Below are 27,511 nucleotides of genomic sequence, written 5' to 3'. Positions count from 1 at the left end.
TGAGCATTTTTTTGTATTTTTATTTTGAGCATGCAAATACATATCAGGTACTGCAATCACTTTCTTCTATCTGTATTACCTTGCTGCTCCATGCAGAACAGACCAAGGCAAGAGCAACCTATCAGTGCAAGAGCAAACAATGAACAAAAAGGATCCACTCTGCTATTTGCCACATTTAATGCACAAACCAGACTTGCCTTGCAATCAAAAATGCAAAAGTGAAACCTTTCACAAGTGGTTGTTCAAAAGAAACAAACGGAATATAAAGTATTCCCATTGATATTTCCGCCATTCATTAAAAGTTTTTCTTCAATTCAAATTGTATTTGTTTCTATATATATCTATATATTTAAATATAGCTGATTATATGTAATAAAAATGAGCAGTAAGTCCATCTAACGATGGTGCCAGCTGTATACAATGACGGATGTGTACCATCTTTTATTTCATTTACAATTCAATCGAACAATAGATTTGCAAATAAAATGTCTAATACAGACGTAAAAATATTTATCAGCTCTGTTATCGGTTGTGCAATTGACAAACAGGCTTCTCACCCTTTCAACTCTCCCTCCCAAACAATTACGGCTAAGCAAATTTTTAAAATTCAACCAATACAAAAAGAAGACTTTATTTTCAAGAAAAGTACTACTACTAAATATAATATGCAATAAAACATTATAAAAGCAGACAGAAAATGCTGCAAGCTAACCACGATACTGGGCGTGGCCACACAGTGGGCATGTGCAGAACATTTATAACGCCGGGTGTGTTGTATCACAACTACAGAATCATGTACTCCTTTGCCCAACTAAGGGCCTGCATGCATGACCTGGCTGGGGCTGACAGGGGGCAGGTTTGGATCGGCTGGGACACAGCCTGGCTCCATCTGTGGCTGGGTGGGGGACCTGTGCAATGCTATAATTTGAAACAGTCCAGTACTGACTCTCGCTGCAGGAAATGGAGTCCCCTGCTGAGACAACAGTCTCACTCTCTCCCTGCAGGTTAAGCAGGAGAAGCTGATTAGAGCTTGGGGTCAATCTAAACTCAAGAGAGAGCTAGACTTAGGGCAAACAGGGATCAGTGCCTTGCAGGTACTGCACAAACAATCTGTTTGTCTATACACAAAGCGCCATGTAGGTGGGTCATTGTACTCTTAACTTCCTTCAGTGTAACAACAGCATTAAAAAGAAAAAAAACACAATAAAACAAAAAAAAGATCTCCTCTCCATGCACATATTAATAAAGTAAAAAGGTACATACACAAGATTAATTCATGTAATATTTGCATTCACCCTCGGTCAGCGCTGAGGATGCAATCAGTAGCTTAGCAACACAAGGGAGGCTCTTCCCTGAGGATGGCAGAGACTGGATTCTGGCGCCCCCTGCTGTAATTTACATTAACAACAGGAGGCAAAGTTCCAGTCCTTGACCAACTTGACCAATCTCCAAGTTTACGTGTCTTTCCCTATAACTTGCAAAGCCTAAAGCCTTTTATTGGCCTGTAACATAAGGTTCAAATGACCTCACAAGACCCGAGAGGATGAGACAACTTAGCTTTAGCTTGAACTGCGCCTCATTTTAGATGCTCAGAGACTACAAAAATGTAATCATCAGATTTCAAATATTTTCAAGATGCATCTCACTCACAGAATACGTAATAAATCATTCATATAAAATATGTGCTCTCCAGATAAAGAAACACAGAATAGTCTTGCTTACACATTGATACAAGTACATAGCAAAGCACCTTAATTGGTCTGGTTAAAAAAATGTAGTTTTTTGTTTTTGAATGAATGAAGAGGTAAAACCAGCAACTGTGCTATAAAGTAGGAAGTGAATGAAAAATATACATTTTCAATTTTGTCCCTTTTTCTCTCATGGTGTAACAAACTGAAAACAGTGTACATGAATTTATAGAGAAATGCAGGTACAGCCACAGCCATAATAGCTTTAACCAACTAAAAAGCATAAGGTGACAACAGATAGCTCAGTAAAGCAAGACAGTTACTGCAAAACTGGCAATCAGTAAACATTGACTGGAACTTGGAAAGGATTGGTCAAGTTGGTGCTAACTTGCCCTATCACCTCTTTTTAGACAACACCTATAAAATATATTAAGCTCTCCTTAGTGCTGTCAACACACAGCATACCTTTTCCAAATCTCCTAAAGGAGAACTCGGGTCACAAATTAAAATGTAATGTTTTACGATGTGATTCAAGTACAATTAAGAATTTTGAATGGTGTCCTGTAAGCCAAGGACACCTGATCACCTATGTTTAAACAACGCACAGAAAAGAACAAAAAACTTTTGAAAAACATGCTTTTTCCATCAATAGCTGTAACCATTTTAACACATCAATCATACATAAACGCTTCTTGCGAATTTATTCCTATGCAGTCAGGATGATGCATGATATTTTAGAAACTGAGTGAAAAGCAGAGCCTGCTCCTTCAGTAAGTTATTCCCAATGGAAGAATTTGAGTGCCAAATTCAGTTCACATTTTTTGATTGCTTTCATCTGTTCTCAAAATTAAATCGGCACCAATGTAGAAACCAAACACGCACTCAAGAAGGTTGTATACAGCATTTTGGTTACCTTTCAGTGATCAGAGAGCTACTCACAGAAAAAGCAGTTTTTTTAATAACAAAAATTTATTAATTCACTGTAATTTTAAAAAAACTGGGCAGTAGAAAGGACGAATCACCTCCTGTTTGAATCCTAGGATTACAAGCCACAGTTTTCAATGCTCAATTGTACATGAAGAATTTTAAAAGAATTTTAAAAGAAAATACATATCACAAAAGTGCAAAATGTAATTCCCCCCAGAGTTCTCCTTTAAACCCCTCAGGAGAAGACCACCACCAAAACATATGCACAAAACTGCAGTAAAATAACACTGACCCCTCCGGTCAATGTGTGATTGGTCTGATCATCGCAATGGTTTCCATTTGATGGACCACGTCAGTCAACTAGCAGGAAAACCCGTGCACACAAAGCAGTGACAGATGGGTTGGTTACATTTTCAAAAACAATTAGGAAAACAAAAAGATCCTGATACAAAATAGTTTGACAAACAACTTCACAGAAGTTAGCATGTTGTAAAAAATGTAAAATCTGGAAAGTCAGAACAAATATGAAAAGAAACAGTCTAGCAGAGCACAAGATAACAAAGACATATTTGATACTGTATTGGCTTCTGGTAATTCCCCCTGTGGTTAAAAATGAAGACAGCCAACAAAACTATCACAATGCCTGTAAACGCTGTCAGTTTCCCACACGTGGAAAAAGTCAAACATATAGCACACATCATAGCAATATGTTTCCAACTCAATGCAGACATTAAACATCTTCCAGTAAGGAATATAATTTTGAAAACATTTATCGAAATGAAACGTGAGTTAAATTCTTTACCTTACACATCTGTAATGCATGCTTTGCTTTGTTGGTGATTTCAAGGTAAACCTACAGTATATCACCCATGCTTATAAATCTAAGCAGTGATTCGGTAAGTATTAAAGGACACACAGCAGGATATGTGGGATGTTACAGTGAGTGTAGCATGTCGCACTCTGTGGTCTATAAACCACCCCTCCAGTACCTCTCTAAAATCCTGTAAGCACAAAACTTACGTTGGTGTTGCACTCATGTCATCTGTACTAAATACAACAAATGTCTCGAGCACATCTTATCAGTGATGTGTATACGACCAGGAGAATTTAAAGTCACTGCATACCAGAGCTATATCGCCTGGGGATGGAACCTTCCTTAAAGCAGGCTGTGTTCATCTGAGGAGGGCATTACCTGGGTCTTTGAGCAGCAAAATGAAGCGTGATATACAACGGATATTAAAAATTATAAAGAAACTTTTTGCCATCGCTGATGTTTAATGAACCTAAAATGCTTCTCTTTTGCCTACTCTGCAAATAGACAATAATTCTGTCCCTACGCAGTACAGCATACACTCTGAGAGGCCTACTGCATGGACACTAATTCATGTAAATCAGTTAGTACAATATTTCTGAGTGAACATCAACAGTTGTATAATTTAATAATAAAAACATTTATCGTGCAAATATCATTCCTATATTTAATAAGGTAATACACAGTAATCAAGCACAGTAACTACAGCTGGAGAGGATTATTCTCCCTTTGGCTGCCAGTGCTGAGCACCTTGATAATTTTCTGGGCTTTGCACATCAGTGTGTCGACAAGAAGGCTATCATCATTAAGCAGTTTGAAAGTACTAAGGTAATGTGCAATTTTAAGCAGTATCATACTCTAATAGAATTTGCTTGGTTGTTTATCATGTGCATTTAACTTTCCCTCAACTAGTGCATTACACACTAATCAGACTATGCCAATGATCACAAAAACAATAATAAATGACAGTGTTTTGGAGTGGAAATGTGAGATACTAGGCTGGTATTGTCAGATGTGTATTTCTGTGATGAGTTGCACAGTGAATACAAGATGGCCGCCCTGAAGCTTCTACCTGGGGTTCATGGGGTCTCATGTTGGCCCTGTTACAAATTTCGCCCTGGTTACATGAAGGGAGACATGCATGAAATGTGCTGTTTCACTACCACAGGCAGCAGAGACAGAGAATTTGTCTTCTTAAAAAAAAAAGTTGACAGTAATCAGAGAGAAAGTAAAGTGTGAATCACAGGATACACTATTGCAGGGCCCTGCTAGTTTAAGCTTAAGCAATCCCGCGCGCCGCAGCGGCTCCCACGACCAGCAAAGCCTTTACAGCACCGCTGACATTCCACACCGACATTCAGATTCCCCGGGGCGCTGGAAAGTGAACGCGTACATATGAACAACTTGGCTTTTTTGTAGAACCAAAAGGCCTGAATCAAACAGGGAACCCCCTAGACTGCCCTTGTTTTGGAGGAGGCGGCACTAGCGGCGGTCTGAAGAGTGCGGTGAAGACGTTGGGCGGGGGGGGGCGGGGGGGCGGGGCCTTTCACACCCTCAGCTGTTGAGCAGCATTTCCGCCCCCGCACTGGGGTGGGACACCTCCCCCACCCGGGAAGGCCCCGTCTTCATGACGCCCAGCCCGGTGGGGGAGCCGGACTTCCTGCAACACAGAAGCGTGAGGGCCGATCATGCACCAGGGAGGACGGTAGAAACCTGCACACACGGCGGCCATGTCAACCCCCTCTTGTGCGTCCTGTGCACCCCCTCCTTTCAGTGGCACCCCCGGCATCTGAGACTCACCTGAAGGCCATCTTCTTCAGCAGGTGGGCACCCGTCTTATCGGGAGACAGCGTGTCCGGCTGGGTTCGCTGGTGGCCATTCCCAGTTACCGTGCCGTTGCTGTGATGATTGCCATGGGAATGCATCCGCAGGTCATGAGACTCCTGGCCAGACACACAGATGCAGAGGGATGGAGAGGGCCTGATGTCAGTCCTCAGCTAGGCTTGTCACCACCAGAAATACACAGGAACCGCTGTTCCCTGAGATGTTCTCACAATAACATATAGACTCAAAAAATCCAACTAATCATGATTAATGCTTTGAACAGATTTGTTTAACTTTCTAAGCTTTTCATATTACATGTTATTTCTTTAACAGATACCGGCACATATTTCTCACTTGACAGATGCTGGCACATATTTCTCACATTTGAAAGCCATCAAAACGCAGAGGCACAGCCTTCAAATTGCACACAGACACTCTTAAGCCTCAGAGGGGAGCAGCACCTCAGCCTTGTCATCCTGCGAGCTGGAATCCTCCATGTCCAGAGCAGACAGTTCCAGCTCTATGTCTCTATCAGGCACCCTGTCTGCTGTGTCCTCACAGTATTCAGCCTGCAAAGGAAAGAGGGAGGAGCCTCAGCACACATGGATGTGGCCCTGGCCCCCCATCCTGCAGCAGTGACCCCGCCCCCTCTTTATCTGCAGCAGTGACCCCGCCCCCTCTTCATCTGCAGCAGTGACCCCGCCCCCTCTTTATCTGCAGCAGTGACCCCGCCCCCTCTTTACCTGCAGCAGTGACCCCGCCCCCTCTTTATCTGCAGCAGTGACCCCGCCCCCTCTTTACCTGCAGCAGTGACCCCGCCCCCTCTTTACCTGCAGCAGGTCTGCATTCTGCTTCTCTCTGCTGCTGGAAGACTTGCAACAGGCGCTCAGCTCCGACACGCCGAGCTGGTCACTGGAACGGCAGCAAACAGTTTCTCTCAAATGCACATGCTCACCAGAACCAGCAACAAACATAAAACTTAGAACAAACATAATGCAACAGTACACAATACAAAGTGTCTCGTGGAGTTCACTCGATAAGTCACATAATCCTGGCAAACGGTGAACGTGGCGAGCACTGGAGGAAAGCTCAGGCACGAGGACTGTGAGGCCACGCTGAGAGGCGCTCTATTTTTAGGGCTTGGAACTGGAACTGACTGCACCTCACCAGGTACAACAACAAACTTCCTCATAGTACAGTTTTCAGTACTGGGCATTACAGAGCTGTACTTTTTGCTTTAACTAAGTGGGCTGACATAGAATTGATAACCACAAAACAATGTGTGATCTTTAAATTCAGAAAGAGAAGTAAGGTTTTGAATGATATAACAATGCATAACAGAAGACGAATGACTTGTTAAAATATAGGTTAATCGGCTGTTAATTTTGCTATATTCAAAAAGAATTCTAAAAATAATCATACATAATGTTAAAATATAATTTGCCTCCCTAATATAGAGGTATACCTATATACCTAATAGAGGTATTTTATAGTATAACTTACATTTTTGGTACATCAATGAAAACAGGTTCACTTAGCTAGCCAATATGTCATTTGAATATGGCAAAATAAGGAGTCTGCCAAGCTAGCGCTAGCATGGTTGGGCTAGTTTTTCCTCTTCTTGTCATTTTGACATGAATGAACAGGCTAGATGTAAATGACTAAATTTGCATTGAACCTTTCACCTTTTCTCATAAAACCAGATGGGGCATCTTTCCTTACCCTCTGGGGGGGGGGGCTTTTGTAAAGATATTCAATTGAGTTTCATGATAAGTACATGTTGCTTCACCACATACATTTTTTGTCACACTGCCTTCTTATAGGCACAGTGCACATCATTTTTTGTCGTTTTGCATGTTTTTTCCCTTTTTTTGGCCAAACATTAAAATGGCCCCTAGTGCATGAGCTCAGTGGCATGGGTGCTTGATTTAGTACCTCTGAAGGAAGCAGGAATGGCTGGAGGCTTCACACCCATGTGAGCTCCATCTGTAGTCACTCTGGTGGTACGGACCATAGTCTGTCAGGAAAAGTATGGTGACACTGGCATTAAAGTAACATATATACATTCAGCAAGGGCTGCCACTACTGCTGCTGCTGACAATCTCAGTGCACACGTCAAATAAGGATGAAATCCATCTGCAAGTAATGAGAACTCACTGGTACCAACAGCTGAGAGCTCTTCATTTCTCAGGAAAGGGAAATGGGAGATTTGTGTATTTTCCAGTACTCTCAGTGCATTAAATATTTTCTAATTAAATTTAAACCCTAAGAAAAGAACATTCATTTTAAAGCTCTTTTTATTCTACCCTTGATTTAGCTAGTCAAACTACCCACGGTCTTCCTAACTTCTCCATATTAACGGCATCTGAAAAGTAACCTGGTTTTGGGTGTGTGTGCCCCGCTCCCACACCTCTAAAGTTGATGGGAGTGGTGGTGGCTCTCCCCTGGGAGGCGGTGGCCTGGACCGGGTCGGTGGTGTGGTAGCCCGTGCGGGACGCGCGTGAGATGGCGCCCCACTTGGAGATGATGGGACCCTCTCCGAAGGGGATGATGGGGTCCTCGTCCTTCAGCCGCCGAGGGGGCTCGAAGCTGTGCAGCCGGTGTTTCAGCCCCCTGGCCTCCAGATCCTTCAACAGAGAGAGTCCGGTGAGAGAGCTCAATGAGAGAGCCCAGTGAGAGAGCTCAATGAGAGAGTCCGGTGAGAGAGCACAATGAGAGAGCCCAGTCAGAGAGCTCAATGAGAGAGCCCAGTGAGAGAGCTCAATGAGAGAGCCCAGTCAGAGAGCTCAATAAGACAGCCCAGTCAGAGAGCTCAATGAGAGAGCCCAGAGAGAGAGCTCAATAAGACAGCCCAGTCAGAGAGCTCAATGAGACAGCCCAGTCAGAGAGCTCAATGAGACAGCCCAGTCAGAGAGCTCAATGAGAGAGCCCAGAGAGAGTCCAGAGAGAGCCCAGTGAGAGAGCTCAATGAGACAGCCCAGTCAGAGAGCTCAATAAGACAGCCCAGTCAGAGAGCTCAATGAGAGAGCCCAGAGAGAGTCCAGAGAGAGCCCAGTGAGAGAGCTCAATGAGACAGCCCAGTCAGAGAGCTCAATAAGACAGCCCAGTCAGAGAGCTCAATGAGAGAGCCCAGAGAGAGTCCAGAGAGAGCACACCTTTGCAGCCCGCTGTTTCCCCTGAGAACACAGCCAGGGCTCGCCATAATGGAGACTGTGCCAGCGCAGCCGCTACAGTATATCTCACTGCAGTTTACTCTTGGCCTTTGATCTCTGACCTTAAACCCTTATGAGCCTGTTTGTCAGCCTTTTGTCAGTGGCTGTTGTGTAACAGCAAGTCATATCATTATCACTCTCATCAAACATTGTGGAAATGTATGAATACGAAATATTCTACCCGCCTACTTAAATACTTAACTTAATGGAAATGCGTGTACATTACAAAAACCATGTCTGTAGTACTACAGCTAACTCTAGTCCTAATAAAATACCAAGATAAATATTTGAAATAATTAAAACTCACGGTCAGCTCTGAAGTGGAGGTTGCCATGACGGGGGGGTCAGACTCGACGCTGCTGATGCAGGTGCTGATGGTGCCGCAGGACCAGGGGGAGTAGTGGGTCAGATTCTCCTCCCCCCGGTACTTACAGCCCACACAGTCCCCGCCTCCACTCTCCGAGAGCTGAGAGTCAAAGACAGAGAGAGCGCTGAGGATTAGAGAGAGAGAGTGGGTTTATGTTCCTCACTCCCGCAAACAGATGTTCAGCACACGACAGCACTGAGCATAGCAACATGGAGTGACTCAGTGTCCCTATTTCTGTTCTGAACCAGCTCCAACCCAGAGGGCTTAAACAAATGCATGCAAACACACACGCGCACGTACACATGCACACACACGCATATGCGCACACACCCACACACGCACACGCCCATGCACACACAAACACACACACACACACACACGCCCACGTACATGCCCATGCACATACACACACACACACACACACACACATGCAAACGCACCCATACATGCCCACATACACACACACACACATACACATATGCCTGCACACCACACAACACAGCTGCTAGCAATTCAGTTGTCAGTTGTCAGTTGTCCACGTTCAATAAGCTATGTATCTGATATTCTTAGCAAAGAGAGTACTTTGTAGCAACTTGAGTCAAATAATAACATACTGTAGATTTTATGACATGATTTGGAAGTCTAAGTCGCATGCAGGCCCACCTCAGAGCTGAAATCAACAGTGAAGAGAGGGGAGGAGGGCGAGGGCCTGTTGCCCAGTTGGTGCTGGGCCCACTGCTCTGGTTTTCGTCTGAAGAGGTCCTCATACCCAACGGGCACATGACTGTACATGTCCTGAGGAAACAAGGGCTGTGAGGCTTACCCCGTCCGAACACGAGTTCCTCCACTGGCCAATCAGACGCAAGCCAGTGAGGTGTGCTCCAGTACGCACCCAGTTTGGCAAAAACCTACTGGAGGACTTATTTCACTCGGCTGTTTATTGTCTTACTGCACCACACCACACTCACAATAGCTCTTCTGTCCTTGCTCCTGATGGAACACAGCTACCCTCTCCTTCCCATACTGTCCACCAGGGTTTTTGGAAAGCTCTTAATTTCCTGTCTTTTTTATCAGCCACATTTTAATAAAACAAGATGAAGAATATGTCTGCAGATGTCATGTTTGTAGTATGGATGTACTGTCTCACTTATTTAGCTACTGAGGCAACGCTGGAGCAAACCCAAATCAAATACAGCACATATCTGAGAATCACCTGTTACACACCATTTATAGCCCTCTAGTTAGCTGCCAGCTTAGTCACAGAGCCGGCCACTGGCATAAACACACTGCCGTCATTTAGGGCCACACAATTCAGGTTTAAGTGGTGGGTGTGATTTACTTTGGGGCCACAACAACATTCTTGGTCAGGGCCACGGAAACCCGAGGCCCGGCTCTGCTCAGTCACCGTCCGTGAGGGCAAGCTCACCCTCTGCAGCGCTGCTCTCTGCTCCCCGTCCGAGCAGAAGGACGCGTCCAGCGAGTTGTAGCGCTCTCTCAGGGGGGTCTGGTACACGGAGGAGTGCAGAACCTCGGGGGGGAGCGAGTTGCTCCGCGCGTCCTCGCGGTGGTACAGCTGCGGACGCCACAGGCGCCGGCTGTCGTAGACGGGGGCGTAGACGCCGTGGGCGTGGGTCAGGTGGCCGTACTGCGGGGGTGGGGGGTAGGGGGCAGGGCCCAGGCGCTCCCGCGGGGGGAAAGGGGGGTGCTGCTCGGAGTACGGCGCCATCGCGGGGGGGAGTGAGGATTCGGGCACGTTGCGGAAAAAGCGGGCAGTGCATTGTTTCAGCGGGGGCACTGGGGAGGCATAGTAATTACCTGTGGAAGAAGAGGGCAGGGCACAGGATTCAGAGCACTTTATGTACGACCTCCTAGCCTCACCGAAAGTACAGCTTGCATCTGCTTTTACTACATTAGCTCCTAACAATACAGCCTGAGTTTCCAGACCTCAGCCCTGAATGTACTCACTGGCTGGGTGGTAGGGTGGGGTGTCATAAGGTGCCTGTGGATCCTGGAAGTAAACATCAGATTGCTGGGGAGGGAATGGGGCCCCCCTGGCGATGAAATGCCCATGTTTGGGGTGTGCGGAGCCGCTGTCCGCTCCGGCTCCAGGGGCATGAGGTGAGGTAGCACAGATGTGACTGACGGGTGTCTTTGGGGGAGAGATGGGCTTCCTGAAAGACACGAGTACAGAGCGTGCAAACCTCAGACCAGGACCTACTCACTGTGTCTTCACCAGGGGCTAAATGCTAAGGCTTATTCAATAAGGCTAACAGGATTAATAAAACCTCTCATCATTTAGATTTGTGGTCTCAGTCATTAGAAACAGCTGTAGCTCTGACTGGGTGGCAGTGCCCCTGGAGGGCGACGGGACTTACAGCTCGCTGGGACCCGAAGCAGGAAGGCCCGGAGGAATCACTCCGTTGGATCCGTTTCGAACCGCCCTCTTCATCTTATCCAGGGTCTCTCCGCCCCGAGGGATGAGCCCCATGCTCTCCGTCGGAGACGCCCCCTTTTCTGTCCCCTCAGGACCTCCCAGGGAGACCCCACCCGCTGGGACGTTCCCAGGGCTGGTCACAGTTTTCCCCAAAACTGCCTGGGGCAGAGGGAAGGGTCTCACGGCTCCGCTGATCTTCTTATTTCTCATCCTGAACCTACGGCAGAGAGGACTTTCAGGAATGGCACAGGGGTGACAGGGGTTAACAGGGGGACCCCTGACTGTGGCAGGGGAGTGGGATAGGGGGATAGGTTTGTGTGAATGACCAGAAACTCCAAGTACAGAGGAGCAGAGGAAGTAATGAGTAAATATCAAACGTGATGACACAGTACGCAGAGCGCAGTGTGTGGGTTTGTGTGTGTATGCGTGTGTATGCGTGTTCATGTGCTCGTGGTGTGTGGGTTTGTGTGTATATGTGTGTATGCGTGTTCATGTGCTCGTGGTGTGTGGGTTTGTGTGTATATGCGTGTTCATGTGCTCGTGGTGTGTGGGTTTGTGTGTATATGCGTGTTCATGTGCTCGTGGTGTGTGGGTTTGTGTGTATATGTGTGTATGCGTGTTCATGTGCTCGTGGTGTGTGGGTTTGTGTGTATATTCGTGTTCATGTGCTCGTGGTGTGTGGGTTTGTGTGTATATGTGTGTATGCGTGTTCATGTGCTCGTGGTGTGTGGGTTTGTGTGTATATGTGTGTTCATGTGCTCGTGGTGTGTGGGTTTGTGTGTATATGTGTATATGTGTGTTCATGTGCTCGTGGTGTGTGGGTTTGTGTGTGGGCTGGCTCGCTCACTTCTCCAGCTCATCCTGGGAATGGGCGAAGGTGCAGTTGGCCCCACGGGGACAGCCTCCTTGCTGTCGCAGGTCTCTACACATGCTGGTCTTGTACTTGCTGTTGGGCTGTGGCTGAAGAGAAAACACCATCCATTAAACACACCTCAGTCTGTACACCTAACACAAGCCCCACACCACAGTCAGTCTGTATATCTAACACAAACCCCACACCTCAGCCAGTCTGTACACCTAACACAAACCCCACACCACAGCCAGTCTGTACACCTAACCCAAACCCAACACCTCAGCCAGTCTGTACACCTAACACAAACCCCACACCACAGCCAGTCTGTATATATAACACAGGCCCCACACCTCAGCCAGTCTGTATATATAACACAAGCCCCACACCACAGCCAGTCTGTACACCTAACCCTAACCCCACACCACAGTCAGTCTGTACACCTAACACAAACACCACACCACAGCCAGTCTGTACACCTAACCCTAACCCCACACCACAGCCAGTCTGTACACCTAACCCTAACCCCACACCACAGTCAGTCTGTACATATAACACAAGCCCAAAACCACAGCCAGTTCATCTGTCATGTGTATCTATTCTCAAGCTCTTGCTGGTGCCAGAGAATTAGGTTAAAAAATAACGTGATTGACTGACAGGTGGACAGTTTGACGGAGTGAATGAATGATGAAAAAAGTGATCGATTGATTGGTGGCTACCTGTGGAGCCTCGTGGCTCTTCTTGCTGAAGTTCTGGATGAAGTCCACCAGGCTGTGGACCACCAGCTTCACCGCCAGCATCACCTGCTCCAGCTGCTCCCAAGAGGGGGAGGCGGCATCTTCAAATCAAATATACAGACACAGGAAACTATGGTGAGTCTCCAAAATCCACACACAAACAAGACCACCCTACAGCATATTCACACATCAAAGAACCTCAATCCAGAGTAGAGAGTAGAGACATAGAGTCCTCACTGTGACAGCCGTACACTCAGACATGCTGTTACCTGGATTGTGATCAATATTGGCCAGCAGCTCCAGGTGAGGTCTTAGACTGTTCAAGTTGGCCGGGTCTCCTGTCCTCTGCAGCACGATTGTCAGCTCCTGGACACTCTTTGCAAAAGATTCTGGGGACTGGAGCTTGAGTGACCCAAAAAAAAGAAACAATTAACAAAATAACACACAGCTCATTAAAGGAATAGTTCACTTTCTGGGGTTCTGTGGCTTAATTTCAATTTTAATGTTTTCTGATTGGCCTATACAGTTATTGCATGCGATGAAGGATTACTGAGGTATTTTCAGAAGTTTCTGACAACACTGTCGGCTACAAAATGGCTGGTATACAGTCCATTTTTCCAGTGCATATGTGTATCTCAAATGTGTGGCCTGGTGTAATCTGAGGGGTGTGTAAATGACAGATTCTGTTGTGACAGACAGCACGGTGTGTGATTCGTGCATTAAAGATATATAAGATATAAGATATAAAGATATACTTTTTATTGAACCCCGTGGGGTAATTTGTCCTCTGCATTTGACCCATCCTAGTTACTTAGGAGCAGTGGGCAGCCACAGTGCAGCGCCCGGGGACCAACTCCAGTTCTGAGGCCCGTGCCTTGGTCAAGGACAACTGCAGGAACGCACCTAACACGCACGTCTTTTAGTGGCAGTTGGTGTATAATGAGAAATGTTTCATTGGCTGTTGTGTGACAGCAATACCTTGTCAATGATGGACTGCATGTGTGACTTGTGGACGAGGTCGCCGTACAGCAGCGAGGACCACTGCTCGGGCGAGATGCGCAGGCCCGCCTCCATGGCGATGTGGACGATCTGGGCGTCGTGCTCGCGCCGCAGCGCCTCGTACGTGCGGAACTCCTCCTTCAGCTGCATCAGCGACGAGTCCTCGTCTCGCTTCGTCACCTGGGAAGCCAGGTATGCGCCCGCGCTCTCATTAATCCCACTTTAGTGAGACAACCGTTTCCGCATTAGGGCCTAAAACGTGGCGATATTTATAGCGTGCTCAAGTAACAGAAAACAATAATGTGCCAGGAAACCTGTTGAGGCTTGCCAGGACTTTCAGTTTCACTTAAGTTTGAAAGTCTGGTAAAGTACAGCTATTTGTGTCTCTAGGTGTCCTCAGACTGGGACACTCCAATCAAATCAGGTGTGAGAACCACAGTCCCCCCAGTCAGAATCTGCCCTATGAGTCATCATCATCAGACCACCAGAGAGACACTGTGTTATCCACAGGCAGGTGAGACTGAGAAAGCCAGCAATACTGCACACATCTTACACTTACTTCCTGATCAGCTGGAGCAATGTGGCACACAAGACATCGAATTGTCTGAAACAACCTTGAACTTTTCAAACTTCAAACTTATAACACCGATGCACTCTGGGAAATACCTGGCATACCTGGTCAGCCAGCCCCACAAGCCATGCTTCCAATGGCCAAGGTAGTGAACTATTAACATGGGTTTTAGTCTTACATATGAACAAGTAGTTTTTCTTGAGGTAAATTACCCCATACCCTGTCATTATGACAGTTAACCTCACAAAGCCAGAAACTGTGTCTCTTTATGCAAAGGATCTGGAGATGGTACACACAGAACAGCTGTCCAACAACCAATTCTAAAGACAGAATTGTCATAATTTCCCAACAGAAACTGCTCAGGGAAATAGGGCTGATTAAACAGTATCTGAAAGACATGATACTGCTGACCAACCAAACTAACCAACATAATTTATTTAATTCCCAAACGTAGGTTCCCTCCTGCTTACTTGGCCCAGATTACATAAAAGCACACCTGTTAATGTTATGAATCACTGAGAGGTGACATCACAGGAATATGAACGATGTGGAATCCAGTTTGAGCAATAGTATCTGAATTAAGGACGTCACTGGGTCCACAAGGAGAGTAAAATAATCCTTATGGCCTCTACCCTGGAATCCTGAAACTCTTATCCAGTCCTGCCAACCCAAGCTAGGACTGGCAACTCCTCAGGAGTAATTACCATTCTATTTGGGTACGAAATGTGCCAGGGCAGACAGAACTAATGCTTTTGTGAATCAGCCCTGAGGTTCCTTTCCACACCAGCAGGCTTCTGCTGGGTTTAAAAATCAAATCACCTTACATTTCAACCAGTTGTAATCGCAGTCACCTGCATTTCGCTATTCAATTTCAACCACACAAATATATAAATGTCCATGTCGCTGTCCACTGACTCTCCCTAATTTGTTTGGGCTGCGTGATTCTGTTATGAGAGACTATGTGACCGTAGTAGCGAGCATAAATTATTTTTTTCAAGGACATTTTGGATTGGAAGCACAGGAAGAACAACATAAACACTATACAACAGTGCACAGCAAAATGTCCAGAGTTAATTAAACTCTAACAGAGTACATATGAGTCCAATAGGAACCATTATGTACTCTGCAAGAGTTGATTTCACACTGAACACTTTACTGCGTAGATGGCAGCGACCATCCTGTTGTTTGAGATCTTCACAGCCCTTGGTCAAGAAATACATTCATGTTCAGGAAACAACCCATGTGTCAGACATGGCAGAGAAGAGAGTGGCACTCAATACATTTTTAGAAGACACGTTAGTGCCTGAATATGAGCATGTACAGTACGATCAAACCCTTCAAATGTGCAATGGCTTTCAGAATGGTTCGGTTACTTTCCTTCACAGCTTCAAATTGTGAATGGTGATAAGTGCACCCCCAGCCTGTGGATAAAGTAACCACTGGAGAAACAGCTGAGTGATCAGCCTGATCGGACCCTTACCTTGAAGCAGGAGGCCCGGTACAGCAGCTGCACCACATGGCCAATGCTGGTCTTGGACGCCTGGGGGAACCGCGCCTCCAGCTTCTGCACCACAAAAAGGACCAGCACCTTTCTGGACAGTGCTGAGCCATCCTCCAGAGCCAGCAGCACCAGCTTAAGGGCATCTTCCTGCATGGCTGAGATGGACAAGACACACTGTACTGTAACCACGCCGACCACTGACACAGAACAGTGTAACTACACTACACTGGTGCAGATGCCATCACTGTCATTGCTGACATCACAACCCCTGTCTTCTCAGGCTTAGAGACTCAAGTAAAGTCAGGTTTGAAATCCACTGTCCCCTCAGTCAGAATCTGCCCTATGAGTAATCATCATCAGACACTAGACAGAGGTGGAGTCACGGACAGGAAGGAAGGGGCCCAGAGACACAGTCCGAGCTACAGTAAGAAAGGGCGTTCAGCCCCAGGGCAGCTGTCCGTTTCAGCCTGAACACTGCAGTGTGATGGCTCCCTCCTAAATGGCAGTGCACACAGCCATTAGAGCACACAGAGCTGCCAAAAGCACACACAGCTGCTCGCTGTCAGCACAATCAGTACAATGCAGCTAAGTACATCCACGCACATTTTAATACAATGGGTAGCAGCCATGATGCATCGAACCATAACTCCCTGGCCAAAGTCCAAGGCTGGGTATTTTAATGTGCAGAGGCAGAAAGAGTTGATTTCTCCCATGTTCTAAGGCACAAGCAGAATAAATCTCCCCCTGCTGTTTGGATAAGCCAAAGCCACAGCACAGCTCCCTGACAGACAGTCAGAGGAGTGGGCGTGAGGTAGGCAGCCTGTTCCCGGGCATTCAGACACGCACACATGCACACAAAAGCACACGCACACACGCCAACGAGCGCAACAAAATGTACTCTCTCTCTCTCTCTCTCTCACACGCGGCCGGGCTCGCGCGCCCACGCCGGTCTCGCGCGGGCGACCCGGCGTCCGCCGGCGGCGCTGCTCACCGGGGCCCAGGAACTGGCAGCCGCGGGCGCGCACGGCGGCCCACAGGTTGGCCGAGAGCTGCTGGGGGTTCTGGTGCTGCAGGATGAGCTCGGTGACCGTGCGCTCGCCCAGCGAGCGCCCCGCCCGCATGGCGCGCACCCGCCCCTCCTCCTCCACCAGCTGGCAGTTGACCAGCGTCACCAGCTTCCGCTGCATGGGCCTGCTGAGCACGCTCTGGCTGAGGGTCGTGACACCTGGGGAAAGAGCGGGAGAGCGCTCAGAGTCGTTCCACACGCTCACTTTCACAGCCGCATCAGTAACATGACTGCAGAGGGAGCCGGCATGACCATTTACATTCCATTGAATAATAATTAAGTCTTTTCCCATTTCCCTGTGGACACAAATCTGGAGGGATTTCTGGCATAACAAAATGATTATGAATGATTTCTTTCAGAAAGTAGCAAGTGTAAAGAAAGTATTAGGAGACATCCTCTTCTGTTTTACCCATAAAAAGGCACAGAGGATGCAATAAAACCTACGTCGAAATTGAATTTGTTGTGAGCATCTCCATACAAAATACGAAGAACAAATCCAGTACACAGTCCACTGCTCTAAGCTGCAATTATTATTTCAGGCTGGATTTTACTGAATGTTCAGAGTCTGGCCGACCTGATAATCATGCTTCTTATGCAAAGCGTGTTCTTCTCAAAAGGCACCAATAAACCAACCACTTCAGCATGACGGTTAGCTTTTAAAAGAACTGATAGAAGAACATAATTGGGCTCCAAGTTTACACTCAGTCCCACCTGTTGTATTACAGGTCTTAAAAGGTTGATTTTCCATTTCAATTACTATGAAATGGGTTCACAGTAAACTATAGAGCTTCCCAAGTCCTTATAGATATTGAAATCGTTTATTATTCATTTATTTTGTTTTTTATTTTTTGTTTCATTTTCATACTTAAGAAAATAACAAACACAAAGTGACAATAGCTATACTTATAAAGCATAACACATATTAAAAAATGTAAAACATATACCATGCTTTATATTTACATAACCAGCTACCAAGATGTCTATGTCAGCAAAAAAGGAAATAAATACAGCCAGCTAGCTCCACACAACAGGAAAAAAGTGCAAGCTAGGTGATGATCCGGTTGGCTAGGCAACACAGTTACCTGGATGGGCAAGATGAGCAGACATTCTATACAGTTTAACCCTAAAAAACCACACCACAGCTGCAAGGAGCTAGGTTCTACATACACAGTTAAACTGTTATTGGCATAACTTCTGATCATGCATATTTCAGTTCTCACATTATTTCTGTTTTGAATAAGTGTGTCCCCATGAAATAAGAGACCTTATTAAATTATGGGGGTGGAATCTATGTGTGAAAAGTATTGTTACAGAGAGTTCCCACGATGCAGCAGGGCTGTTTTTTTCTGCAGTGACGCAGATTCTGCTCCTCTGACTCAAACCACAACAAATCAAAAATACAGAAAAACAGGAAATGCACACACCCTGCAGCGTGAGCTTTTTGTCCCTGCAGTCTCATACAGTGTTAAATTTAAAATGTGGGCCACTGTGAAAACCAGAGAGGTGTGTTAAGGGGCACAGAGCTGCGTGTTATTTTGTGAAGGCGGGGTCGCACGTCACCCCCTCCAGCTACCTTTTCCTCCACTGATGGGCTTCAGGTAGAGCGCCAGCTCCTCCACGCACTGCCGGGACGCCTCATAGTGTTTACTTTCCACCAAACTGCTCAGGGTCACCGTCTGGTCTGTCACCTGATTCGCAAAAACAAAGAAGAGCAAAACAAAAAATTACCGACATCAAACCGATCATCCATGCACCTGTTCTCTTCACCAGCCGAAATGGAACTGCTATTGGATGTACGCTCATGACCCCTGAGCATGCCCCCCTGAGTGCCCCCCCCCCCCCGTGCGAGCCCCCGGGGCGTGCCCCCCCGCAGGGAGCTCTTGCGCGCCCCCCCAGCCCCGCGGCCGCGCTCACCTGAGCCCCCACCAGCTGCAGCAGGGCGCAGTTGACGGGCAGCAGGTCGATGTCGGTGCTGATGGCGGTCTGGTCGAAGGGGCAGGCCTTGCGGTGCAGCTTGTGGAGGCAGGTCTTGCACACGGTGTGGGAGCAGCCCAGGCTGATGGGCTTGTGGCCGCTCCCGTCAAATTCATTGTAGCAGATGGGGCAGGATAGGAACTCCGTCCACTGGGCTGCCTGCACCGGCATCCTGTCACCTGCTGCGGGCGCTGCTGCACTCAGGTGAATCGCATGCTGGCTCGCCGCAGCACCTCACGCACAGCTGAGAGCAGGGGGAAGGACAGAGAGCCACAGTTAGCACCTCACACACAGCTGAGAGCAGGGGGAAGGACAGAGAGCCACAGTTAGCACCTCACACACAGCTGAGAGCAGGGCGAAGGACAGAGAGCCACAGTTAGCACCTCACACACAGCTGAGAGCAGGGCGAAGGACAGAGAGCGACAGTTAGCACCTCACGCACAGCTGAGAGCAGGGGGAAGGACAGAGAGCCACAGTTAGCACCTCACGCACAGCTGAGAGCAGGGGGAAGGACAGAGAGCCACAGTTAGCACCTCACACACAGCTGAGAGCAGGGCGAAGGACAGAGAGTGACAGTTAGCACCTCACGCACAGCTGAGAGCAGGGGGAAGGACAGAGAGCCACAGTTAGCACCTCACACACAGCTGGGAGCAAGGCGAAGGACAGAGAGTGACAGTTAGCACCTGCACTGCAAGATTAATCCACTCAAATTTAAGTACACAGGAATCTGAACAGCATGCAAAGTGATAACCGGTAGTTGTCAATAAACTAATAAGTAACTTATTTTACAGTCATTGGCTTGGCGACTTAAACGTCTTTATGAAGTTAGAGATCCTGTAATTCCGTTTCCATAGAAACGGAGAGTAAAAGCACAATTTGTAGGGCTTGTAATTCTTATTCAATACAGAAGGTCCTTCTGGAAACCGAGAAATCCTGCGCTGCCATTCAAGCAACACAAAATTAAATAAATGTATTCTGGTCAAAAATGTGAGTCTGAACATCCATGACCTGGACAATCTGAGCACAACTTTAATGAAAGTGCACAGTATGGATACTTATAAGATGACATGGTTCTGTGAGATCACTGGGGCCATTACACAGGACCAGCAAAGCAGGTGCAGTTTTACTGGAGCCATTGTCCACTTTCACAGAGCAAAACAGTCCCTGAAAGCACCCCTATTGTATGCCTCTCAACATTGCACCTCCCCTCCTCTCTGCCCCTCTCCTGCCTGCTCCCAACACAGCATTTCCCCTCCCCTCTGCCCCTCTCCTGCCTGCTCCCAACTCGACCCCTATCCTGTTTGCACAGACATGACCCATGACCCCCTCTCACTGCCCGCTGCCTTGCTGTGTCACCCTGTCTGCACTTCCCTCACTCTCTCCTTACACAGCCCCTCCCACTCTAGCACTTTCTCTACCCCTTCAGCCAGTCACGCCCCCTCTCTCCTCTCCTCCATATCTGGCCACGCCCACTGTCCATCTGAATTTCCAAGTACAGAGTCCCCGCTGACACCGGTAAGGGAACTGGTCCCATCTCCCAGCCACCTGATTTACACCGTGCGTCACTCTGATTTACACTCTCTGCACCCTGTCACTGAGCGCCAGACTATAAATACAGAAAGGGAACCAAAGAAGACAGGGGGAGGGAGTGCGAGAAAGAGCGAGAGAGAGAGAGTGGGAGAGAGCATGCTGTCCTAGCGCCAGTGATGGTCACATGTTCTCAAACGTTTTATAGCAGAGATATTTATAACAATCATCACAAAGGTCAGACACTTCAATTCCCTGACAGAGTAATAACTATTTTGAGGACAACTGTACTAAACCCTGCCATTTACCATACACACAATAGCTGTAACAATAAGGGCAATTGCTCCAGATATCCAGAGAATACAGGAACGGCACAGCAGTTCCCATTAGCTTATCAGTTTCAAACAAAGCTGTACAGGTCACACCACTCACTCTTCTCTGCAGACCTTCACACAATTATACAGCATGATGTGAGCTTCAGATGTTGGAAATGCCGTAGGGCCATTCTAACAGAGCAGATGAATGAGGGCACACTGTGGACTAAAGGTAGTGTGCTACCACAAGTGATAGATGGACTCAAACACACTGAAACTTCCCATTCATGTTGTGCCAATGAGTCCCTTAAGAGCAAGGCTCTCAAACTCAAATCCTGGAGGCCTTCTGGTTTTTATGTGATCCTGCACTTAAGTGCTTAATTTAAGTTACTGATTGACAAAAAAAAGCCAACACACCCTTTATTCCAGGCCTAAACTGGCTGCTGATTGAAATGAAATCACGAAAACCAGCTTTTTGTAGATTGTAACCCTCCAGGACTTGAGTTCGAGACCCATGCATAACAAGTTTACACCAGCACTTCACCATCTTTGGTTAGTTCATCCATTAGAACGTCTGTCTTATCTTACAGACAAAAAAACTGAGGCCATGGCAAAAATGAAAAACAAAATATTCCTCCCTAAAATCATCAACATAACGTTTATAACTAAACTGTACGCTTCTGAATGACTTGATAATGATGCTTAATCTTACATTTTGAAAATTAATAAAAAATAAACTTGCCTTCTTTAAAATCAAACAGCTTCAGAAATATATTTCTTAAGTTTTTCCATGCAAGTGAAGTGTAACGTTCAAAACAGACAAATGTGAAATCTAACCGGCTATTTGCATTTTTTATTTCTAATATGCTTTTTTAGTCTATACGATCAATCAACACGTGGGCTAATATTTGATCAGAGTTCATGAAACGTTGAAAGCGTAGAGATTTTACTGCATTAACGATAAAATCATTTAGCCTACCGTCCAGGGTCTGAGGTTATTCTGCCACACCCGCGTGGACAGCTCCGTGCTGATCTTGCGAGTCATGTCTCCGCGAGACGTGTTGAATATATGGCCACGGGCTTCACGCAACAGTTGGGCTCACAAGTGCTTTCCACAATTAAATTAGCACATGTGACTGCGTTTGGTGGGAGTTTTTACTCTAAATATTACGGAGGCTGCACACAAGGTAAGCGGTTTTGAAAAAAAACCCCAAAATTATTTCGCCTCGCGGTGGAAGGCAAACTGCCACTTCCCGTTTTTCAGAGTCTGGTTGTCAATTGAGACAGCACGTGCACAACGTGTTAAAACGTCATACGATTATGAAAAAAGGATACCTCGATCAAGTAAGTATTTCTCAGATTAGCCTTTTATATTTGCCTATTTGACACCATTACAATGTAATATGCACTTTTCACATCAATAGATATAAATATAACATGATGGGGACCAGTTTCCGCGTTTTATAGCGACACACTGAAATCAAGCTGCATCAGCTGTAACTCACACTCGGCTTTACTCATATCGCATCTCCCGTTACACGAGAGAATCGGGGAACCACCTCAGGTTCGTAAACAACAGGAAGCATTTGTTCACTCTCATGTGACAATCGTAGGCGAGGCCCCTGAAACCGCCTCGCACATTACGTACAGGGCGAGAGGCACGGTTCACTTCACAAAATCACATGCGACTTAATCACGATCATTTGACAGTTTCCCCAAGAAAAGGTCAACACTTTTTTGCTGCATGGTTTATTAAAAAAATATTAACAGGTGGTCCTGGGTTCTGTTCGTAAAATCTCTACATTACTACATTTCCTTCAAGATCATTGTTGAATATCTGTATTTTATCATTTCAAAAGTAAATTAACATCTGAGAAATAACCATAAATAACAGGTGAGTTCCTTGATTTGTACCACCAAAAAACTTTAATTGCAAATGACATGTAGCTCACATTCTTCTTGGCGCAGGCTACATTCCCAACACTGCAGTACTTTATTACTATTACTTGCATGAATGGGAACACATATTGTGGAAGTCTGTGGGGGGTGGGGGTGGGGAGGGGGCTTGAGCATAGGATTGTGGGTTGATGGGCAGCCCCTCATGCACCCTGGCACATCCCCCTTTTTGAAACTTAACCACTGGAATGCAGGGTGCACGACCGCCATGGTTTTGTATTCATGCGACAGACCCTATGTTCAGGCAGTGGTATTCCTCCCCAGTACAGTGCCCTGTACTCATCTGATCAAATAGAATACCACATCTCTGGGGGATCAGGACAACTCTGGAAACGTTATGTTTACAGTAAAGAATATCTGTTTTTAATTCAGCTTTGCCTTTCATTGATCCTCTACACCCCTAATGTGAACAACCATAACTACAAGACCAAAAACTTCCATGTCACAAGACTTTTTATTCTAGAAATGCCCTGCTGGAAGACTTAATATCCAGGAAAACTATTTTAACTGCTATAACCTTGAGTGGAGCCAGGGACGAGTATTCAATTTATAATATAACATTTTTTGTTGTTTTTGGTTGTTGTGAACATAAGAACCAAGTTTGATATGATGAAGTGATACGTTGACAGTTGCCATGAAAATACTACCAGACTTAAAATCACCAAATTTATGATAAAATGTTCTACTACATAACACTGTAACACTAAACAAACCATGACATCCAATATCCTGCAATCTCTTTAATAACAAAATAAAATTTAATTTCAAGCAAACAATGTACATTCAAGTATTGTTTAATGTGGCTTAACTTTCAAACTGGACAGAACATCTTTGGAACAGAATTAAATTTATTTGAGTGGTCCATGTCTGTGTAATGTGAACAGTGCAGTGATGCAATGACCTGAAAGGTACTGTTTTGGGTTCTAATATTAGCAATACTAGGTCACATGGAAAACATGTCCTATCCCTTTTATAGAGCATTGGGCAACACCAGGACTGAGACTGGCCACATTTTCGTGGAAAGACACTCAGACATCGCTCGCTCTCAGCTCAAGTGTCACCCAACCTAAAGACAAAGTGTTCTACCACTGCCGGCAATAGAAAGCTCTTCACGGCTCACCCTGCCAAACATGACGTTTCCACTTGTAAGACAGCCAAGGCAACCGATGTGCACGCCATTTCCTTCCCCAGGGAAGCGAAATAAGAAACAAAATTGCGCCTTTCCCTATCTGAAGCATAAGAACAATAAGAACCCATCCGCACTGACTGCATCTCAATGCAACAGATAGCAGGACACCAGCATCAGATGTGGAGCGCAGACTTAATCCCTCCCACTCTGCCAGTGTGAAGCATACTGAGTGTGCCCACTCACCACAGCATGTCACTTTCCAGCACTCCGGCCCGCACAGTCATCTGAGCCAACCGCAGTCACACTTCAGTACAACTGTCAAATCATGGGCCCCCGTTGAGCCTGCCGCCCGCCGCAGCCAGGCTTTAGCTGCGGTCAAAGCTCTCTCAGGACAATGTAGATGGGGCCTTAACACCATGGTCACTTAGAGGCATGAGAAAACCTTGGCTTCCCATAGGACACCCTTCTGCTGGCAAGGTAGGAATTCTAGTGTGAACTAAGTCCACCAAACTTCCAGGGATGTGCTTTTCCAATAAATCAATGATGCATTTCCTCTTTTTATGACCTTGTGTTGGTGGCTAATCCAAAGAGAAGCAGCAAATCAATCTTATGAATTAGTAAATAACGTCATGCTAGCCAGAACTCACTCTAACCAATCAGATTGCAAGATTTTTCAGCTAAACCCAATCAGGAAAACTGTAAGAGTTCAGAGGAGAAGGAAATAAACTATCCTATTCAAATCTCCTATCCAAGTCAGCCCTTAATCTCTGCATCACATTTCCCCTGCTGCTAAATGGTATCAATGCATCCAGCTACATCAATCATGACTATTCATACAAATGGCCTGAAATGGCCTTCCCCTGTACTCTTAACACCCATATCCAGGAACTGGTAGCAGGAGAACAAATCATAAACCTGCAAGTAGTAGCCTAGTTACTGTGTGACACAAATAATGCAATTTGTGATGCAATGTCATCATATCATCAGTTGGGATAAAAGCATTCCAGATTGCAGTTAGTATTAGTAGCAGTTGGCGTGCTGAAAACAGGTGGGGTGTAAAACTTCCCTTTAAACTGATAATGGGTATCAACCTGTTTTCACTATATTTCCTTGATTAACAAGTGTGCTAATGATCTGAATAATCAATTGGCAGGTAACACACATGTTAGCGAGATTAAACAATAAATTCAATTTAGAAAACTTTGCTTTAATCACTATGTAAGCTTAACAAAAAAAGATACACCTCTCTGTTATCCAGCACATTAGCTTCCAGCACAACCTGCAATAAATGCAATCTAACAAAGCCTGCGATTCAAGATCATTTAAATTACAAAATCTGCACATTGCACATCTTTGCCATGAATATTCTCCTTCTGTGAGTGCAAAGAACGAATAGTGGCCTACATGTATCCACTATTTTATATAATGTTGATCAAATTTGCAGTTTTTTGATGCAAAAAGAATTGTATTGCTTGTTCAATAGCCTAACTGAGGAGAACTGGTTATGTCTGATGGTGTTGAGTATTTTGTGAATGAATCACTGTATTGATTAAGCACTGCATTGAAAATGACTGGAAACACATCAAGACCAATAATCCGTATAAGGGGAAGTTTTTCACCCTGCCAGTTATCAGCTCACCAAAAGCCAGTGGTCACTGTTCTACCAGCAGAAAACATTAAGGGAACTCTCCCTGTTATGAACTCCTTTGACCAGAAAGTCAACTTTTAATCTCTTGCATCACTGAACTCAGGCATAGAATATACAAGAGATCTCTCAGGACCTCAGACTGTTTGGAGTTTCAACACAGCACACACAATGTCTTATTTAACACTTTACATCGGTCTGCTGGGCACCAGAATACCAGTTTATGTTTGCTTCACACCCAGTCAGAGAAAAGAAAAATCAACTGAGAGGGAACCCATATTTGACAAGTGTGGCAGTATAGCACAATGGTCCAGGAACTTGGCTTGCAACTCCCAGGTTGTAGGTGAGGCACTTCCATAGCAACTTTGAGCAAGGTACTTAATCAGAATTTCTGCAGTAAATTACCAGTAGGATGGATTGTATGTACACATTAACATTAGCTGCTCTGGACAAGTGCAATGTCAAATGTCTGAAATCTAAATGTAAATGTACTGCTCTCGCAAAGGCCAGGAACATATGGGAGAGGGCATGTTCGCACATGAATTTTCCTTAAAAGTTTCCACAGAACTGAATTACAGCTTCAACCATTAGTAAGATGTTGGATTCATGCATCAGCTTGTAACACTCTCTGGTCTTCAGTTAAATAAGCAACTTTGTGAGTAGATCTTGGTAATGTGAATAATAATATTTTAACAACAATATATAATTTATCTACGTTAAAGAATTCAACATACAAAGCTCATCAACCCACAAAACACTTTCAGAGAGTAGCACAGTTCAATCTTTTCTTTTGGATAAATAAATACATATATCTACGCAATGTTATTGAGTCTTTTTAAGATCCTCATCTCATATCCTCTTTGGCTTTGCACTTACTATCAGGTGTTCTGTGTACATAATCGCACTGCACAGACGCAATGACAAAATATTTGGCACAACTACTTCCTCACTAAGTGGCAGGCAGAATCCGAAAGTGAAATTATTGCGCCCGAAAATAAGTAACTAGCATAAAATTAATTCTTAACTGAGCGTATCAACACCATTATACAACTTAGCTTCTCACTTCATCGTTAAATAAGCCTTTGCTACAGTAAATATGATTGCTCAGTTGCATTATGTTCCGCTCAAAATATGGATTTAATATAGTAGTGTAGCACCTAAACGATGCCACAGTAACTTACGACTGCAGCTTGCTTTGATGCTACCTGGAAACACGAACACGCGCCTAGCATATTAGAAACGATCTAAGATAAATTCGCCCGCGCTGTTTCCATAAAGGCAGTCTTTTGGGTGCAAACGCATCCCCGTTTTCAGGAAATTTCTCGTGCCCCATCGCGGTCACTTGGTGATGACGGCTGCAGGAGATGATTGCAACTCTGTGCACTCGCTGTTGCTTTGCAATGGAATTGGCTCAGAAACAAAATTTCTTTAAACATTCATTGCTCATATTGATAAGGCAAACATTAATTATTTTTTATTCCCCTGCTGATGTTACATAACCACTGTAAGTCCCGCCTAAAAATTTTGCAGCACCCATCATAAACGTTACTGTCGTACTTTGAAAACCTGCAATAAACTCGCAACTCTTAAGTCACTTACCCCAGGCACTACGGTAAGAGAGTAATATCCATCGTTTTTTGTTTTTTTTTCGACCAGGAGGTGAGAAAGGAAAATACTTTATCGGCTGCAACTTCACAGAAGCGACAAAACAATAAGTTTTTCTTTTGAAGGGTGGCTGTCACGTCATGTCATGACAACAAATGTAAAATGTCATTTGTGTCAATTTCAGTGCATTTTCCCTGGCTACGCGACATCTTCGCTCAGGTTCACTCCCTTGGTTTGACAACCGGGGAGCTCCCTGCCTAGTATCACTCCGCTGAGTCCGTGTACTTGACGCGCGCCGCGGGCAGAGGCGCACAAACAGCCACGGCGGCGTTGCGGGACCATGCCAACTCCCTAAAATAAATGCCAATTTCAGA

The 27,511-nt window shown here is 45.6% G+C and overlaps 1 protein-coding gene across 3 annotated transcripts; it reads right to left on the bottom strand.

Moving 5' to 3' along the window:
* Positions 1–27,450, bottom strand: rc3h2 (ring finger and CCCH-type domains 2). Of its 3 annotated transcripts, none has more exons than XM_035390931.1 (20): positions 27,132–27,450; positions 18,902–19,205; positions 18,561–18,675; positions 16,913–17,146; positions 15,901–16,076; positions 13,829–14,029; positions 13,120–13,252; positions 12,833–12,951; positions 12,111–12,223; positions 11,205–11,480; positions 10,795–11,000; positions 10,256–10,644; positions 9,493–9,624; positions 8,770–8,928; positions 7,628–7,877; positions 7,186–7,267; positions 6,081–6,162; positions 5,712–5,819; positions 5,227–5,369; positions 1–5,086 (listed from the first exon to the last, which is right to left on the bottom strand). In XM_035390931.1, exons 2-20 carry the CDS (start codon positions 19,130–19,132, stop codon positions 4,981–4,983), a joined length of 3,255 nt encoding a protein of 1,084 aa, XP_035246822.1. In that variant the 5' UTR covers positions 19,133–19,205; positions 27,132–27,450; the 3' UTR covers positions 1–4,980. The 3 variants fall into 3 exon arrangements, with proteins under 3 accessions (XP_035246822.1, XP_035246824.1, XP_035246823.1); XM_035390933.1 differs by having other exon boundaries at positions 7,661–7,877; XM_035390932.1 differs by lacking the exon at positions 27,132–27,450 and adding an exon at positions 21,782–22,005.
* Positions 27,451–27,511: the final 61 nt, after the last annotated feature.

The sequence above is a fragment of the Anguilla anguilla genome, chromosome 14 (genome assembly GCF_013347855.1).
Source record: "Anguilla anguilla isolate fAngAng1 chromosome 14, fAngAng1.pri, whole genome shotgun sequence".
Lineage (NCBI taxonomy): Eukaryota > Metazoa > Chordata > Actinopteri > Anguilliformes > Anguillidae > Anguilla > Anguilla anguilla.
The sequence above is the reverse complement of the archived record's forward strand: the minus strand, read 5'-3'. Positions and strand labels throughout refer to the sequence as shown.